This window comes from Scardinius erythrophthalmus, assembly GCF_964197995.2.
Source record: "Scardinius erythrophthalmus genome assembly, chromosome: 3".
Taxonomy (NCBI): Eukaryota; Metazoa; Chordata; class Actinopteri; order Cypriniformes; family Leuciscidae; genus Scardinius; species Scardinius erythrophthalmus.
In genome coordinates, this window is record NC_138223.1 from 34934383 (window position 1) to 34953792 (window position 19410).

Consider the following 19410-nt stretch of genomic DNA (forward strand, 5'->3'; position numbering starts at 1 on the left):
AACTGTGAATATTTTCTCTTTCGATTTTACACTCTATTGTGTTATATTGCCATCTACTGTTTTCCTGAAGTCATTGTGAAGATTTTTAAAGGGAAAAAATAACATCATAAGGTTAATACTATCATAATGATTATGATCACCATCATCACTGTTTAAAAAAAAGAAAAAAAAAAAGATTAAATCCAATTGTCTTTGTTTTTGCATTCTCAGTCACTAAATTGTCTCAGTCCCTCACAATGCAATCCTTTTGTCAGTCTCTGACGAAACTCATTTCTGATGTGGGCACTGACTAGACTAAAGAAAACCATAACAACTATTATGGTTCAGACTAAAAGCATGCCGCAACTGTGGTTGTTTCAGAAAAGATTGTATTACCACAAAATAGCATCAGGACTGAAAAAGATGCAACTCTTCAAATGTTATACAGACATAATAAAGACAGTAAACTAGATTTGATCATACATTTTGGGGTCAGTGAGATTTGTTTTGCGTTTTTATTTATGGAACAATCAACAACTTACAGTACACAATCACATATATATTCCACACAACTGATAACACTACACATGTACAAACAGAGAGATTAAAGATAAAAAAAAAACACATGAATCGTCGTAAACAATACACAAAGGGGTCAGTGAGATTTTGTTTTGAATGGTTATGCTTTGATTTGGCATGGATGCATGAAATTGATCAAAAAAGACAGTGAAGACTTTTAAATAAATAAAACATCCAGGGTTTCCACAAAATAAGTGGCAAAACTGTTTTCAGCATTAATAATAAGAACTTATGCAGTGTTGGGTGTAAATAAGTACACTCAGAAAATAAAAAGGTACAAAAGCTGTCACTGGGACGGTAACCTTTAAAAGGTACTAATATGTAGGCCTACACTTTTGGTACCGATATGTACCTTTGAGGTACTTATATGCACACTTTAGGTACAGAGGTGTACTTTTTGAAAGGGTACCGCCCCAGTGACAGCTTTTTGTACCTTTTGTTTCTGAAAGTGTGACGCAAGTTACTTTGTTTTCCCATTTATTGACTGACAGCTCTCCTGTCCCCATGTTGGGAGAAATCGTGAGGTGCAGAGGCATTGTGTCTGCTGGGTGAACGTGATTTCACCAAGTACCACATGTTTCTGGATCAACATCTTTGTTGATCCTGGAACAACTTTCCAATCAACCAATCAGATTTGAGGGACAAGTTTACAGTTTATGTCAAGATTTGGCTTAGAACCAGGGTGAGGTGCTTCTTCATCAGTGTTATTCACCTATCATTTCCTTCTGATTTTAGGGAAAAGTTATGGGTAGGGTTAGGTTAGGTTTAGGGGTAGGGATAGGGTAAGGAAAACATTTTGGGACAGGAATGTTATTCCAGGATCAACAAAATATGTTGATCCAGGAACATGTCTTGGCAAAATCACGGTGACTGTGTAAACATGATGGTTATTGTAGTTTTAGAATAAATGTGAACAGGCATTTACTCATCTTACTTGAACAAAACTGATTCAGTATTCCTCAAAATAAAAACAGTGAAATGCAAACTAAGAATATTACACAAACCTGCAATAATTAAATATATTAAATTACACAAATATATATTTAATCTCACTTTATTAATCAATATCTTTGCTGCTGACCTTCGATGATACAATTCAACCATACCAATAAGCAAAATGACTTTAGATAAACATCGCATTTTGTGTTTTGTAAAAAAAACAAAACAAAAACATTTGTGTTTTGTTTGTGTGCGCTGCGCCCTCTACTGTCAAGGCGTGAATTTGCATTTTCTTCAACACCAAAGCTTTTTCATTTCACTTTAGGTGAGAAAAAGGGCCTTTACATTTGCCAAAAATAAATAAATAAATAAATAAATAAATAAACAAATTATATATATATATATATATATATATATATATATATATATATATATATATATATATATATATATATATATATTATTATTATTATTTTTATTTTTTTTTTGGTTATAAAAAACAAACAAAAAGCAAGCTCAGCCCAGGTGAGAAAAAGCTACGCAAAAGTAACGTGACGCATTACTTTCCATAAAAAGTAACTACGTAACGCAATAAGTTATTTTTTAGAGAGTATATATATATATATATTATATTGCAATACTGTAGAGCAATTTTAACAGTAACTTTCCTCAACACTGAATTTATATATGTATGTATGCATGTATTAATCCATTTCTGCAATATTAGAATGATTTCTGAATGATCATGTGACACCGAAGACTAGAGTAATGGCCGCTGACCATTCATCATTGCTATCACAAAAATGATTTACCTTCTGAAGTAGAAAATAGTAAGTTAAAATTGTAATATGAATGTTGCTGTTTTACTGTATTTGTTGATCAAATCAATACAGCCTTGGTGAGCATGAGACTTTCAAAAACATAATCGACCCCACACTTTTGAACGATAGTGTACGTTCACAGATGTCCTACCTCAGCTTTCTTATTTCATTACTCATTTAAATAGGCAAATGGTGCTTGATTACATTATCATATCTTTCATAAGAATCTTACAGACAGTAGTGTGTGTGTAAAAAAGACTGCGAAATAGAGTCACATACTTAAAAATAGTGACTAGACATCTGGTGACTAAAATAGATACTAAATAAATAAATAGTGTTTTGAGATATTTGTTGATTGTTTTATAATGCCATCTACTGGACACTTAAGGTTGCTGCATATTTTAGAAAGGAGAAAGGTCACTACAGTTGTGTACATAAAAACTATTTCTTCTGTCTGGAATACTCAGCCCCTAAAACATGTAATTATGAAGTGGAGATGACCACACTAATTGCTATAATTATTGTTTTGAAGAGAATGATTCAATCTGTTCGTCTTGTTTTTTTTTTTTTTTCTTTCTCAGTCAGACAATAATTTGTCTCCTTACCTCACAGAGCAAACAGCTCTTCATTCTGCCTGCTTATTAGTCTGTGAATCTGACAGCACTTAGTCCTGATCTCAGGCATCTGTTTGATCTGTTAAGCATTAAACGTTTTTAATGACTTACTGTAACATCATAATGATAGATTTCTTATTTCATGAAAACACACTTACTGTACTAACAGACATATTTACACCCAGACAATAAATTGATGAAAACAATTAGCAGTTTGCGTTTGACCATATTAGTGCTTGGCCATAATGATATATGCATATATGACGTGTTATGGACAAATTGAGAAACATGACACACTGCATGTGTCACAAATACAGCAACCTGATATTATAAGAGGGCAAGAACCACTTTAAAAGCAAACGGGGAAAAGACGATACTAGTTTGCACTTCTGCTCTGCAATGAATGTACTTTTATTTTCTCTAATATTGTGTATTTATTGACTGTATTATTAGAAGTGTGTACAATTTTATTTCCATCTCTGTTTCCATCTTTATTTGTTCATTGTTGTTGATTTTTCATCCACAGCTTACCAAGATGAAGTTTCAGGCCATCTTTTCCATGGCTGGTCTTCTCAGCATTTGCACTTGTGCCCCTGTAAGTGTACATTTATAAATAATAAAATAAGCAAATGAATGTTTTCAGTTTGAACCTAAAGTAACAAACCGGTTTGTATTTCACAGATCTACCAGCCACAAATTGGAATAATTGCAAGTAACAGTAATGAGGTATGTATCTTATATTTTTTTTGTCATAAATTATATATTAGATGTTACATATTAAATTACACTACCTTTAAAAAGTTTAGAGTCAGTACATTTTTTTGAAAGTCTCAAAAACTGCGTTTATTTGATCAAAACACAGAAAAAACTGTTTTCTATTTTTAATATATTTTAAAATGTAATGTATTCCTGTGATGGCAAAGCTAAGTTTCGATCCTTCGGAAATCATTCTAATATGCTGATTTGCTGCTCAAAAAACATTTATTTATTTATTATCAATGTTGAAAACAGTTGTGGCTGCTTAATATTTTTTGGAAACTGTGATACATTTTTTCAGTATTCAACTTCAAAAGAACAGCACTTATTTGAAATAGAAATCTTTTGTAACATCATAAAAGTCTTTACTGTCAACTTAATTGAATTAATACCTGCTGAATAAAAGACATTTCTGTCAAAAAATGAATAAATAAAATAAAAAGCTGGCTGATCCCAAACTTTTGAACAAGAGTGTGTATATTTGTTGGTTACACTTTATTTTAAGGTGACGTTTGTTACAGTGTAAATGCACATATAAGTACTGCATAACATTATTTAACTAGGTTGCATATACTTACTATAGGGTTAAGGTTAGGGTAGGGTTTGATTCAGGGTTAATTATGCATAATTAACTTTTATTATTACTATAGCAAGTATATGTAACATGTGTATGTCACCTAAAAATAATTTTTTATCTTTTTGTTTTCTGTTATGCATGTTAATCACTGCTTCCTTGTAGGTTTTGCGTCTCAATGGACTCACTCTGGCAAGTTTGGGTTTGGGTCTGGGTCAAGCACAGGTAATTCAGCTTTCAGTCTAAGCAAAGTATTTTTAACTAGTAGATTTGTTTTTTGGGAAACACCTGTAAGTTTATTCTAAATTCTATTTATGGTGCTCGTATTACAAGGAGCTCATTTGAATCTTAACGGAATCCTCTAGCTCTTTGCTTTCTTTCTCTTTAGGGTACTCCATTTTTCTCCCCCTACCTGTTCCAGCAACAGCCCCCACAGGTGCTGAACTTTAACCCTGGGTTGCAGGGACCCTTCTTTCCCCCTCAAATAAACCAGCTGAACCCAGCACAGATGCCTCCGTTGCAGCAGGAGCAACCTATACCTGGCTTCGGCCCCAATAACGGCATACCAGCACAGAACCCTCCTCCGGTACTGACGGACTTCAGAGGAACATCACACACACTAACCTTTACTGAACATAGATGTTGATTTAACTTGTTGATTTAACTTATTGTCACTGATTTTTTTTGAGAGCAAGTCAAATTTTGTTTCTAGGGCTTTCCATTCTTCCTGACGAATCTATATCCTCTGAGAAACACTCCTGTAAGGTTGATACCCAACCAGAACACTGGCCCAAATATTCAAGGCCAGGCTACGATGCAACCAGTGCAACCAATGCAACCGATGCAACCAATTCAACCAATACAGGTATTGTAAAGACTTAACATTTTCTCCTCCTTGTTAACTGATCATTTAAACAGAAGCTTACACTTTATTTTAAGGTGTCATTGTTACAGTGTATTTATATATTTAAGTACTTACTATAGGATTAGGATTTGGTTGAGGGTTAGTTGCATGTAATTATGCATAATTTACTGTTATTACTATGGTAAGTACATAACAAGGACACTGTAAAATAAAGAGTTATCAAACAGAAAAGAAGAATAAAAGAAAAGTATATTTGCTCTACAAAGAAATCACAGAACATCACTCTATCATTACTCTAATGTAATCTCAAGGGCATTGTATTTTTATGTTTTCTTCTCAGACAGTCTTAAAGACAAATTTTCACATGTTTCAGAACAGGGTGAAGGCAGTAGACCCGAAGGTAACGTCTGCTCCTGATTACCGTGGTGATCGGCCCGGTCCTGGAACTGCAGAGGTAATGCAAGAGTAAACTTCTTTGGTTTACATGTGCCGTTATTAAAAACATGGCTGGGCAGAATAATTACTGTAGAATTTGTAGACACATTAGTTTGTTTATTAACCAATCCTGTCTCTGACAGGGGCATCCTGGCTTCCCAATGTTTGAGCCATAGGCTCAGAAGACTTCATTATTAAATAGGTATTAAAAAGTTTTCTAAAAAGTATATTATAATTCTATATAATACCAGTTCAATTATCAGAATGTTAATTTGTTGTTTGGTTTTCCAGATATCCCACCATGGAGATCCCTCACAGGAGACATTTTTGTTCAATTTGGAAATATCCATATGCTACCAAATAAATAAATGATCCTCAGTTTATTTTGTAATGATTTTTTCCTGTTCAAAATACTCTGTTGTACTCCTGTTAAAACTCGGTTCTTACATGTATTAGCAATCAAGAATAACATAAGTGATGCACGTGTAGAGAGCGTTGATAACTGTTTAAGTTGATAACAAAAACAGTTTTTGGTTACACTTTATTTTAAGGTGTCCTTGTTACAGTGTAATTATATAATTAACTACATGTACTTACTATAGGGTTAGGGTTAGGATTAGGTTGTGGTTTAGGTTAGTTGCATGTAATTAAACACAATTTATAGTAATTACTATGTAACGTGTAAAAAAAAGCACTGTAAAAATAAAGTGTTACCCATACTTTATTAAATCAGAAAAACTCAGGAGATCACAGGAGGAACCATTAATACAACCACGTTAAATAAAGATGACACCGGACAAAGGAACTAGGGAAACACAGGGCTTAAACACATGAGGAGTGTAATCAATGTCAAACGGAACAGGTGAGGGAACTAATTAACGACCAGGGAAACTAACTAGGGAACACAGGCAAACAAGGGAACCAAAACACCACGATAATAGAGGAAAACAGAACACACACGTTACAGTGTTGATGCTACAAGTTTTAATGAAAAGATTCTCAAAATGATTAAAGAGGAAAATCCAGCAAACTAAGAGTGAACAACCACCAAGAGACATTAATGAGCAATAAAATAATAATAAAAATCTATACTATACATTTCAATTCTACGCTGTATTATATAATCGCTGGATGTCCACCTGTGGAAAAATAAAAATAAGTTATTTAAAGCCAAAATGACGTTTTTAATCAAATTCATTTTATTTATTGTAGGTACAGCAATCTGTCCTACCAATGTGATTATTGTACGTGATTCTTTCCTAGTTTGTCCCATGATCACTTTCAGACTCCGCCTGGAGAATCAGAGTCAAAAGCAATGTTGTATAATTCAACAAAACAAGAGAATATAAAATGTATACTCAAAAAATTCAAAACCAGCGATCACTCTCAACTTGAGGACCAAAATACTGACCTTCATGAATGCAGGGAGCTGCAAAGACAAGCAGGACATTAAAAAAATCAAGAAAAAAATATATTGATATAAGAAGGAGAATGCTGTTAGCTGAAAAAATATTCTGGCAGGTATTTATAATGTAACTTATGTGATATTAGTAAATGTTCCTGATTACTTACAAGCTGTGTAATGCCATATTCAAATGAGATTCTTTGCTGTGGGAAACAAATTTGCAATAAACTGTTATATTTAAAACAACAATCACAACAACAACATTTAGTCCAAGATATGGAATGTGATTAATAGACTGACCGTTGCAGTTGGGTTGTAGATGAGCTTCACATAAGGCTGTTAGATAGAAAAACGTTTGATTTGGGAACTTATGCATTTAAATGTACTTTTAATCCTTTTATATATGTTATATCTATTTGATATATTTTCATATTATAAAGTATAATGAATGTTTATTATAGTGCTTATACCTGAGGGCCATAGAGGGAGAAACCCTGACCAAACTAAAAGAACATAATGAAATTAATTATTGAAAAACAAAGAAATCACATGGAACTTATTTCACAACAATAATAATAATAATAATAATAATAATAATAAAAAATTATATGCTAAAAAAAACAACAACTTTACCCCCAGTTCCTGAGGTCTATTCACCCCATCCTGTAATTTAGTCAGAAATGGTATGCATTATTTTAACATGAAACATATACTATAAGTTAAAACCAATGTTTATTACCTTTTTTGGTGGCTGCATCTGCCCTCTGCCCTGGAAAGAAGAATGTTTTCGATGTGAATATCATTCATCTTAACTTATACCTTCTCATTACTTTTAGCCCATTAAAATTATATCTCTCATTACCTGTTCAATACCTCAAATTCAACAAAATGTTGTTAATGGAAAATGAATGGCAGTGTGTTATCTTTACATGTACAGTTCCAATCACTCACTTTTGGTAAGAGGAAGACATTCTCTCCCTGGAAACAAAAGCAAAAATGAATTCTGATTGTATCTATTTTATTGCGTTTTCATATCTTGAAATACTTAACGTAAGGTTAATTGAAAATGTCAATTTCCCAATTTTGTGGCATTACCTCCTTTAGATGGAACGCACTAACATTCTGTTGAAGGGGAGAACATATTATTTATTTATTTATTTATGCTTTTTGATATATTCAGTTATAGCATTGCAACATTTTAAAGTACAAAACTGCAACACAAAGCGTTTCACTCACCCGCACAGTGACATTGTCAGCCTATATGTTCATCCAAGTGGATAAAAAATGATTAAACACAGATTAGAGACTTCAAATACATTTCCATTCCATGTCTGTGGGTAAATGATCATCTTCTTACCTTGAAGATTGGAATGAACTGCCTGTTGTCCTAGAACATTTATGAAAGTGAACTCATAAATCCATACACATTTGTAGCAACTCATAATGTAATAACTGCACATAATGTAATGTGTTACATTATTATTGTAATAAAATGTAATCATTTTCTCAAAACGTAATAAAATCTTGAGCTCATAATGTAATAATCCATTTTCAATGTAATAATATTTTTTTCACATAATGTAATAGGTTATTGTATGAGAAATGTATTACATTATACACACTGTGGCAACTTATAATGTAATCACAGTTCATAAGGTAATACCAGCACATATTCAGTGTTTACAATATAATAATTATCTTTCAATAGAATAAATATGAGCACAAAACATAATAATAGTTTATGTAAAATAAGAAGTTTATGTAAAATAAGATATTATATTAAAGGAAAATTAGGCTTGTTAGGCCTCTGTGATGGATTTTTTAAAATTAATCATAACTAACATTTATTTTTCTTGCAGGAACAACATTCATATGCTTTTGAATCTTAAATGTGTCCAAACCCTTTGGTCGAAAACTCGTGACTTTGAGTGTGTGAGTGTGTAAATAACAAATAGGGGATTCTCTCTGAAATTCGTCTGAGATCCTCCGGCCGTGATTAAAGCATATTTTTGAGATTTAAATTGGTATAAAAACTTGTTTAACACTTCAAAGAGCATTCTTAATATTAAATGTACAGTTTCTTGTTGTATCAATACTTGGTCTAGAAGTGACTCCTTTATTATCTCCATCTGGTCACTCAAGTGAAGGTCTACCATTGCTAATTCTGGGCCACATTGCAGAAGGTCATGGGGACCACTATGTTAGTCTTCATGGGCCAGTATCTCCATTCATTCAATCTATTAAGGAGGCAGAGTTGCAACTTCAGTTTTCCTTTGGCTCAGACATCAAGATTTGATCACGTGTAATAATACTTATTACATTATGTGCAGTTTCTACATTATGAGTTGCTGCAACATTCATTAACAACTGAACGTAAAACTGTTTAATCCATGAATGAATTTGAAGAGCACATTAATATAAGCAGTATGAGCCTACCATCATGTTGGGACTCAGGGGTCTTCCAAAGAGTGGAGTCATTTCATTCTCTCTACCTCCACCTACTGGAGCTTGAGTTGGCTGAAGGGTTTTTACAACATTAACAATTCATTTTTATATTTCAGCAAACTTGCTGTTTCATTCTAACTTTCAAAGTTCTATTATTCCACATTATTAAAAATATTTCATTCAATCCCATTTGCCCCAGGATGAGGGCGAATATGGAAAATATTTAAACTCTGACATATTGTTTTCATGTCTTAAAGACAGTCTTCTGCTAAATAAAATCATTATTTTTTATATGACAATAGGACTAAATCTGCAGTCTAACTTACTTTGTAAGATGGTCTACCAGCTCTTCCATTCCTCTGTGGTTTTCCGGTTGCTCCCCATCTATGCCATTGTCCGCTCCTCTGTGTTCCCTGGGTCAAACCTGGTCTAGTCAACTCAGACTCATAACCCTACAGCAGAAGATAAAAATAATGTTTATTGTATGGCATAATGACTGCAAAACATGCAAACGATATTGAAAATGTTGCCCACCCTGCCTCCTCCATTTTGACCAGGGAATGCTGGATCTTGTCCAAATGGAGATCCATTAGATGGATTTTGTGCCTGTTGCTCTGGTTCATTTGGATACAATGGGCCCACCAGATCTGGCTATAATTATAGTGTCAGTTGACATTTTGAAGTTAAACCTTAAATGATTATTAGAGTCATGCACAAATTTGAATCTAAATTACTACAAAAACTTACAAAAGCTGGACGTACAAAATTCTGCTCCCATCTGGGTCTGAGTGGAGTTCTGCCCACTGGCTGAGGCACTTTTCCTCCTCCATTTACTGGCCCTGGGAAATGTCTCTCTCCATTCACTGAGTTAACTTGATCCCAGCGGTCTCTCTCACTGGGCTGAAAACAATGCAGAGACTTATGTTTTATTAGCCGCTATAGGTAAATAACTAGTATAGCTAACAAAGTAAATGGTAAAATATTGCTACATTACTGAGGTGAAAAAAAGGATGCTTAAATGTGTTCTGTACAAAATGATCAGTTGTAAGACTGGCATCAAAAATAACTCCAAGGTTCCTCAAAAATAACTCCAAGGTTCCTCATTTTACTTTGAGTCTCCAAAACAGCGCCACCAACAGACAGAGTCAGTGAACCAGCCTTAAAAATCGGATGGCTGGAACCAATAAGCATAACTTTGGTTTTCCCACTTTTCAGGCAGAGGAAATTAATATTCATCCATGTTTTTAAAACACAGAAACACAGTTAGAAAGAAAACAGGCATCAAGGTTTTTAACTTGAATATCCTCAGCATAGAAGTGATAATGGAGGCCAAGTGATTGCAACAGATGCCCAAGTGGTGACAAATAATTATTGAAGAGTAAAGGGCTTAAAACTGAGCTCTGAGGAACACCAGTAAGTACAGGTCTGTAACCACCCATATAAATGAACTGGGAACGGTCAATAAAATAGAATTTAAATCAGTTTAAAGCTGTCCCTGACACACCAAAAACTCTTTCAAGGTGGGTAAAATTCTATGATCCACAGTGTTGAAAGCGGCTCTTAGATCAAGAAGGATGAGAATCGAAAATTGCACCAGAAGCCAAGTCATACCTCAACCAAAGCAGTTTCAGTACTGTGAAATTTACGAAAACCTGACTGAAGGGGTTCAAAGAGGTTATTAATTGTAAGATGGTTACACAAATGAGAGGCAACAGCGCACTCAAGTATTTTTGCAAAAAAATGGAAGATTTGAGATGGGACGAAATTTGTTGAAATCGTCCAGAGCAGCCTTTTCTCTCTTTTTTTTTTTGGCATGCACAGGAGTTGCAGCAGCAATCTTTAATGCTGCTGGAACAACCCCAGTCTGCAATGAGTCATTTATAATACCGAGGATAGCAGGGCACAAAACATCGAAGCAATATTTAAATAAGCTTATGAGAATAGGATCAAACAAGCAAGTGGCAGATTTCATGCTAGATACCTCCCTTTTGTGAGCCTCAGAATCAAGTTGTGAGAAATGACTGAGAAAAATACCAGCTAACCCAGATGGTATATCAAGCAGCATAATGAGCTGTTTTGCAAGCTGTTAAAAATAACTACAATCCAGACACATTCAATTTACAAACGGCCACGCCCACTCTTACGTTAAAAATAAGGCGAATACCCAAGATAAATGTCAATGAAAATAAAACACAGAATGTTGCTACTCACCTGAGCTGCCACCACAACACATGACAATACCACTAGAAACCACATTGCTTCTGGAAAATAATAAATATGTAAAATTTTCAGAATTAAATGTAATTTGACTGACTTTAATAGTAACTGATCTCAGTGTCTCACTAAAGAGGTTACCTTCACAACGTTTGTCCCCGTTTCCAGCTCTGTCACATTGGTCTTGCTTCTCTCTTTATAAAGACCAGTGGTTGAGCAATTGTGGCTCATTTGTTTTGACCAAGGACTTATCAATTGTTAGAGAAATTGTTAGTTTCCAAAAAAAAAAAAAAAAAACCTAATACAAACCTGATGTCATTTAAGGTGGTCAAAATATAACAGTAGGCCTTTTACAGTACAGGAAACATTTTATTTCATAACCATTACAAAATTCTGGCTTCAAAGAGGTGTAAGTATTGACTCTCTTACAAGTCTTTCTCTATTGCAAAATCAGGAGTGTCATGTGTAGGAGGGATTTTACTGATTGCTAAACTAATTTGTTGCCTTAAGCCCACCTAATGTTTTAGGATTGACCCGTCTAGCGCATTTAGCAAGAGCAGCGAGGGTGAGGTGTTTGTTAGGAATCAACAAAACAGAGGGGTGTGTTCTATTACTGTATTTAAATCCTCAGGCATCAGAGCAACATATTATTCTTCCTAAAAATATTATTGCTGTTGCATTGGAGCATTAGTCTTTGACAGAAACATGAAGACAGTAATCTTATTTGCATGCCTTCTTGGTCTGACCTTGGCTTTCCAGGTATGTTTCAAAAGCTATACTTTTACAGTTATAGTTGCATGTGTAAATAATGATAATAATGATTATTATTACTGTGATTAGGCTGAGGATCACCAGCGTGTGGCTCGCTCATTATCCAGCTCGGATTCTGATGAGGTTTGTCAGAAAATGTAACTCAAATTTAATAAAGTTGAACAGCAACTATATACAGTGCTATGCATAAGTTTAGACACCCATGCTAAAGTTGACTAAAAAGAGGAATAAAAAATCATATTTTGGAAACTGAACTTAATGCCTTAATTTAAAAAATTAGGAAAAATCCAACCTTTAAGGACACCAATTTTCTTTGTGAATGAATAATGTATCGTAAATAAATAAATGTTCTTCCTTAAAATACAGGGTGCATAAGTTTGGACACCCCTATGTTAAATTCCCATAGAGGCAGGCAGATTTTTATTTGTAAAGGCCAGTTACTTCATGGATCCAGGATACTATGCATCCTGATAAAGTTCCCTTGGCCTTTGGAATTAAAATAGCCCCACATCATCACATAGCCTTCACCATACCTAGAGACTGGCATGGTTTTATTTCAGTTAGCCTAATAGCTAGTTTGATTTGCATTGAGAGATGATCTTATGGAAAGTACTCCATGCCAATCTCTAGGTATGGTGAAGGCTATGTGATGATGTGGGGCTATTTTAAATTGGTGTCCTTAAAGGTTGGATTTTTCCTAATTTTTTAAATCAAGGCATTAAGTTCAATTTCCAAAAGATGATTTTTTATTCCTCTTTTTAGTCAACTTTAGCATGGGTGTCTAAACTTATGCATAGCACTGTATCAGCATGTTGTTTTATTTGCTCGTATGATTTTATTTGGCATTATTTATCTTATCAGATTGGAGCCTTTCTGCCTCAAATGACCTTTGACCAGTTTCTTCAGCTGCTGATGGCCCTGTACTCTAGAAATGTCCCAGCTCCAGCCCCAACCCCTGCCTCGACCCCGGTGCCAACCCTTGCACCTATCACAGCACGTTAAGACTCCTAAATTGTGACTCCTCCTTTGTTGTGAGCAGTTACAATTTTGAGTTTATATGTCTGTCTAAATAATGATTAGAAGAGCTCTTTATCCTATATTAGCCTATAGAAACAGCAAAGAAATAAAATAGTAGAAGGAGCAAATCAATCCTCTCTTTACACTCTCGGACATTAAAATATTTACAGTTACATGTGAGCTAAATGTCCATGTCTTCTGTATTTTTTTTGTGTGTGTTGTTCTCAGTGCATCTCTGCAGTTTGTTACTATTAAAACTACTTTGCTTTTATATCTTTTACTGCCTGTGTGTGGTTCAGTATTCGGGATGTTAATTCAATTACTGTTTTTTTTTTCAAAATGCTTACACACCATTTCTGAAACTATCGCTCAATTTCTTGAAACTCTACACACAAAACCACAAAACACGCACACAACATGCAAAACATCAGACATCTCTTGCAAAAGCAAACACATCTTTCAAAACTATTTTAACTCTTCCAAAAATGATGTTTTTGCGTAGTAACTCTACATTCAAACATAAAATGATTAGCCACATACACACCAAACTACACACAGATGTGAAAAATGTAAAACACTACTCTCTCGTGTCTTTTGCTTGTTCTGTGTGCAGTGAGTGTATAGGAGTTTGTCATACGTACATGTATGTACACAAATACTATATACAGTATGTATACACAATTGATGAATGTTACAGTTATTGAACTGAACTGAATCAACACTGAAGTGACTTGAGCTGAATATTGACACTCTTGGCTTGTTAGAGCTGCTTCTCAGGCGGTTTTGAATTTGTTACTATTGTGAAGCTGCTGTGAAACAATCTATATTGTAGCTTGTATATATATATACAGTATATACACACACACACTGAATATGCACACAAGCCAGGACAGAAAGTCAACTTTATTTATAAAGCACTGAGTGCATGTGTGTGTGTGTGTGTGTGTGTGTGTGTGTGTGTGTGTGTGTGTGTGTGTGTGTGTACACATATATATTTACACTATAAACAGAAGTTCAAGGGTGTAAAAATAATTTCTTTCTTTCTCAAAACTGAGTTTTGATTTCTAAGTGATCAATTTATGTATAAGTGTTTTCACACATGATTATTGGGTGTAGGTCATCAGTAAATGAGTGTGGCATTTAAATGGCAGTGTTTCCCAAATGAAATAAAAGAGCTGTTAGTTTTCAATGATGAGTGTAATGTAGAGAACTGTGTTTAGAGTTTTGCTTAGAAAGCCTGTCATCTTCGAGTATATAAAACGAGCCAATGGCAATGAAATGCCATGGGTCTGCGGAATTTGCATAGCGTAACTCCGTCCCACCTCGTGCAGATATGTTTTCGCTTCGGAGCCGAGTTATGCACTTCACTCCACAAGCCAAATCTGAGTACCATCTCTATTCTCTTCGAGACGAGCCTCTCTCCAGGTGTTGGTGTGACAACGAGTTCCAGCGAGTGCACATTCCCTGCTGATCTGTGCAGTGATTTGCCAGTGTTTGTGTGTTCATCTCCCTGGTCGCTTCAACACTCTGCGGAGAATTCTCTTTTCTAAAAGAGCATTGCACGCGGCACGTCTTTTTAAAGATGCCTCGCCCGTGCACTTCTGGTTGCGGTCGCGTTGTGGCTGATTCTGATGGGCACAATCGCTGTCTTGTGTGTCTGGGCGTTGACCACGCTAAGGCAGCGTTTGTGGATGAATCATGTTCCCATTGCGGGAACATGACCATCACGCTGTTGCGGTCGAGACTCAATGACCTCGTTCGAGGGAGAGTCCCCTCATCCGCACCCCGATCTACGAGCTCCGCGAGAGCTGGTACTTCGGCTGGTGGCCAGGGTGACCTGAGGGTGACGGTGTGGAACAAAGCGCCGACTATTCCACGCTCCACACCCCGCTCTCTCACAGCGCAACCCGAGAGCGCTCCGATTGAACCCGCAGCATCGTCTTTCAGCGTGCCGCGGGTCTCTTTCGTCACTCCAGATGATGACACAATGTCGATTGCTGCATCACAAGGAGTCATCGGGAGATGATGATTTGGCTGTGCTGCCACTTTCGGGCGTGCCAGCAATGCAAGGTCCTGGAAAGCACACCTGTCTTCCCGTGATCGTTTGGTGACCTCCTCCGCCTTGCCTCCTCTCGATCAGGCAGCCGCCAAAGGGTACACTGGGGTTCCCCAGGTTGAACGCTCTGTTGCGATGCAACTGTGTCCGCAGAGTGCTTCTTCCCGTGGTGACCCAAAGCACCCCTAAAAGGCCTGTAGGTTCTCCTCCACCCTTGTGGCAAAGGCCTACAGAGCTGCGGAGCAGGCGGCCTCCTCAATAGACTTTGCGGTGGTGGCTACCATCACTTCCGCTAGAGCATCATCCATGAGATATGCCTATGCGTTGAAGTGGAACCTCTTCGTCAATTGGTGTTCTTCCCGTCGTGAAGACCCCACGAAATGCCCGATCAGTGTCGTGCTTTCCTTCCTGCAGCAAGGGTTGGAGCGAAGGCTGTCTGAGATATGCTTCCCAGTGTACCTTGGTATTCCTGTGTTAAGTAGGAGTCCTTCGTCCATGCCAGTCTCACGACAGGGAGCTCAGACTTATGCAGGGCACTGGAAGACAGCCGAGGTGGCGTGATTAGACTGGGAACCCCATTCGTCATCACTGACGTAACTCGTAGTGACCACGAAAGGGATCGTCTCGGTTACGTATGTAACCCTCGTTCCCTGAGTAGGGAAGGGAGACGTTACGTCTCCCTGCCACTTCCGCTGTACCGCTGGAACGCTTGAGTTCAGTCTCGGCTCCTCAGCGAAGACATATCTGCATGTTTGCGGCGTACTTCCTTATATACCCCCGGCGTGGGGCGGAGATACGCTATGCAAATTCCGCAGACCCATGGCATTTCATTGCCATTGGCTCGTTTTATATACTCGAAGATGACAGGCTTTCTAAGCGAAACCACATTCGTCGTTACTGACGTAACATCTCCGTTCCCTACTCAGGGAACGAGGGTTACATACGTAACCGAGACGTTTTGCAGACTTGGTCTGAAGATTAGGTACATAAGTGAATGGTTTAATTGAGTGGTGGGCCTCAAGTTCCACTTTAATGTGTGAGCAATTTGAAAAAACTGTAAGACATTTTTAAAAACATAACTAGTACATTTCACATACCAGACTTCATATGGCACCTGTAGAAATAATGCAATGCAAAATGCTAGCATCGCAAAGAAGGAATAGCGAAACGAATGTGTATTAGAGGTTTTTTTTACTGTAGCTTCAACACTAAAAGTGATACTTGTGGCCAACTCAGTGAAAACATTCCTCTTCAGACCAAGTCTGCAAAACACATACCTCATTCGATCACTTCAAATCAAAACTCAATGTTTTGAGAATCAAATACATTTTTCACCTTTATATTTTTGTTTATTTTGTAAAAAATGACTGAATATGCAAACAAGTCAAGTCACCTTTATTTCTATAGCGCTTTTTACAATACATAGCTTTTAGAAGAGTTGAATGAAGTGTTTGCTTTACAAGAAATGTGTGACGTTATGCATGTTGTGAACGTGATTTGTGGTTTTGTGTGTAGAGTTTAGAGAAATTGAGCCATAGTTTCAGAAATTGTGTGCAAGCAATTTTAAATCTACTGTACCATTCCCTGACAGAAATAAACAACAACAACAACAACAACTTTTAAGACAATTTTTATAGATAACAACAAAGCTATCCTTCATTCTAAATATATTCTTCCCATATTTCAACTGATATGACTGCAAAAAGATCATGATATGTCAACTCCAGACCCCCATGTAGAAATATACCAATTCCAGTTGACATGGATAATTAGAATGTCACAGACATAATAAATGTAATAATTTATAATCCAGCCCTAAGGTGTGCCTTAATCTTTTGTTTTGTTTATGTGTTGCATAAACTCAGTTTAAGTATGTTTAAAATGAATATACCATAAGAGAAGAGACAACCATGTGAATCATTTCCCTATTTCACAACTGTTGAGAAAAGTCTAACTTGCTAAATAAATTTTGTCAAACATGTCACTGTATGTTACTTCTGCTGATTGGCCAGTTGCATGTCGATAATGTATATATATATATATAGCATTTATCACTGCTGTTTTGATGTCACACCTGAAACAGAGAAGTCTCTCATACATCTGCCATAAAGGTAAGAAGCAATCTTTGAATCAACAGCATTTACATTTATATTTGGACATTTAGGAGACATTCTTATCCACTGCGATTTACACATCATGAATCTTTCTAGATCTGAGCAACTCTTCTTGAGAACCATGAAATCTTTCCTACTTGTTGCTTGTGTCTTTGGACTCTGCTGTGCCGTGCTAGTGAGTAACATTCTCTTGCTTTATTATAAACTCTATTTGCTGATGTGCATGTGATATTCTATTCCTTTTTTAACCACCACACCGTTTTGTGATATAATTTATAACACTGGAAATGTGATAAAGTGACAAAATGACAAATTCATTTCTTTTCAGGCAGAGGATGAAGAACATCGAGAGAAGCGCTCATCAAGCCATTCCTCAGAGGTCAGTTTGAGTTTAAAAACACTGTATAAGCAAAGTCTCTTTTTTTGCCATTGCATACAATCATTTGAACTAATTGATCATTTTAATTTCATTTTCAAAAAAGGTCCTGAGCAATGTAAACACATGTAATACATAAATCATAGAAATACATTCTGAATGCCAGTACATGTTTGTCTTCTTTTTGAAAATCTGTTGAACTCTTTTTCAATGTAAATCTTACTGTTCTTCTACTACAGAGACGACCTGGAGGCTTCTTTAACCCGTACCAATTTCAGCGTCCTTATCCCTACCCATACTTTCCCCCTAACCTGCCTCTGCCTCAGCCTCAGCCTCAGCTTCCAAACAACAATGCCCTCCTCAGCCTCTTGCCATTCATCTTAGCACAGCTGGCATCTGCCCCTGCTCCTGCCCCTGCTCCTGCCCCGGCCCCTGCACCGGCACCGGCCCCCGCACCGGCTCCAGCTCCAGCTCCAGCTCCTGGTGGGAGATAAGCAACCAGTTAAATCAAACTAAGAAAAGTGTCTGATTGACTTTGAATACACATTATAATGCCTGCCTCTTGCTCTTGCTATGTTAAAAATATTAATAATAAACTTTGCATCATTGAATATTTGTGTTTGTGTTATGCTTTCTATTTTTTGAAAAGGTAAATGTATATGAAGCATAGGTTACTAGTTAAAGCTGAGCATGTGTCTGACTCTGAATGCACATTATAATGCCTGCCTCTTGCTCTTGCTATGTAAAAATAAAATGAACTTTGCATCATTGAATCGTATATTTGGGTTTGTGTTTTTCTTTCTATTTAGTGTGTTTATGAGTTTTACCATATGACAGCAGCCAAAAGTATCAAAAATTAGTCCTCAAATCTTATTCAAGCAGCGTTCCAAGTACTGACTGAGACTTTTCTGGGTCTTTGTTTGTTCCTCACAGACAGTAGTCGTTGTCTTTGTGAGTGAGTCTGATTCGTTCAGAAACAAAAAAAATTTGTTGAATGGCGCAGTTGTTGTGTGTAACAATGGGTTTGCTGTTGCTTTGTTTGGAGATATATTTGGCAATTTTAAAATTGTTTAAATGTAAGTTATCAAATTCTTGTTTATAGAACTGTTGTATAAAAGCAATAGCATGCTGCCTGTCACTCCAGTTACAGAGATGACCCAAGCCATTGTTGCTTTTTCTAATGTGACCTTTTCGAAGTCGTGGGCAAGGTTAAAGTGGACAAGCAGGCCGTCTACGGGACCAGCCAGTTTCCAGCATATCTTTATGTACACAATAATAATCTTATACATTGTAATTTTATTTTTAATATTTGGCATGTTTGTATGCTGCTGCGCCTCCCTGTGTGTGTAATAAGCAGATTGTATGCGGCTGTTGGACCCGCCTATATGTGCATATTACTAACGTGCTCTTTAAATAACAAAAAATAATAATACTGCGCCATTGACTTTAG

The 19410-nt window shown here is 36.3% G+C and overlaps 2 protein-coding genes and 1 long non-coding RNA gene across 3 annotated transcripts; 1 reads left to right on the top strand and 2 right to left on the bottom strand.

Annotated features, from left to right (window-relative positions):
- Nucleotides 1-2249: 2249 nt before the first annotated feature.
- LOC308687878 (uncharacterized protein) lies at nucleotides 2250-5941 on the top strand. Its single transcript, XM_081360703.1, has 9 exons — nucleotides 2250-2327; nucleotides 3459-3527; nucleotides 3614-3658; nucleotides 4428-4487; nucleotides 4651-4848; nucleotides 4975-5127; nucleotides 5468-5581; nucleotides 5706-5764; nucleotides 5854-5941. The coding sequence occupies exons 2-8, from the start codon at nucleotides 3468-3470 to the stop codon at nucleotides 5736-5738; spliced, it is 663 nt and encodes a 220-aa protein (XP_081216829.1). The 5' UTR covers nucleotides 2250-2327; nucleotides 3459-3467; the 3' UTR covers nucleotides 5739-5764; nucleotides 5854-5941.
- An 866-nt stretch (nucleotides 5942-6807) lies between these two features.
- Nucleotides 6808-7632, bottom strand: LOC308687606. The gene is made up of 6 exons (XR_014029761.1): nucleotides 7601-7632; nucleotides 7438-7470; nucleotides 7268-7303; nucleotides 7135-7170; nucleotides 6974-6991; nucleotides 6808-6854 (listed from the first exon to the last, which is right to left on the bottom strand). It is a non-coding gene; the product is annotated as an uncharacterized lncRNA (long non-coding RNA).
- A 391-nt stretch (nucleotides 7633-8023) lies between these two features.
- LOC308687879 (uncharacterized protein) lies at nucleotides 8024-11837 on the bottom strand (the record flags this gene model as incomplete). Its single annotated transcript, XM_081360704.1, has 9 exons — nucleotides 11768-11837; nucleotides 11624-11673; nucleotides 10160-10312; nucleotides 9947-10063; nucleotides 9739-9864; nucleotides 9404-9484; nucleotides 8325-8354; nucleotides 8204-8224; nucleotides 8024-8089 (listed from the first exon to the last, which is right to left on the bottom strand). The coding sequence occupies exons 2-9, from the start codon at nucleotides 11666-11668 to the stop codon at nucleotides 8024-8026; spliced, it is 639 nt and encodes a 212-aa protein (XP_081216830.1). The 5' UTR covers nucleotides 11669-11673; nucleotides 11768-11837.
- Between the last annotated feature and the right edge of the window lie 7573 nt (nucleotides 11838-19410).

Coding starts and splice junctions, on each gene's coding strand:
- LOC308687878 (XM_081360703.1), top strand. CDS start 3,468: ATGAAGTTTCAGGCCATCTTTTCCATGGCTGGTCTTCTCAGCATTTGC. Junction 3,528..3,613: donor GCATTTGCACTTGTGCCCCT/GTAAGTGTACAT, acceptor TGTATTTCACAG/ATCTACCAGCCACAAATTGG. Junction 5,582..5,705: donor CCGGTCCTGGAACTGCAGAG/GTAATGCAAGAG, acceptor TGTCTCTGACAG/GGGCATCCTGGCTTCCCAAT.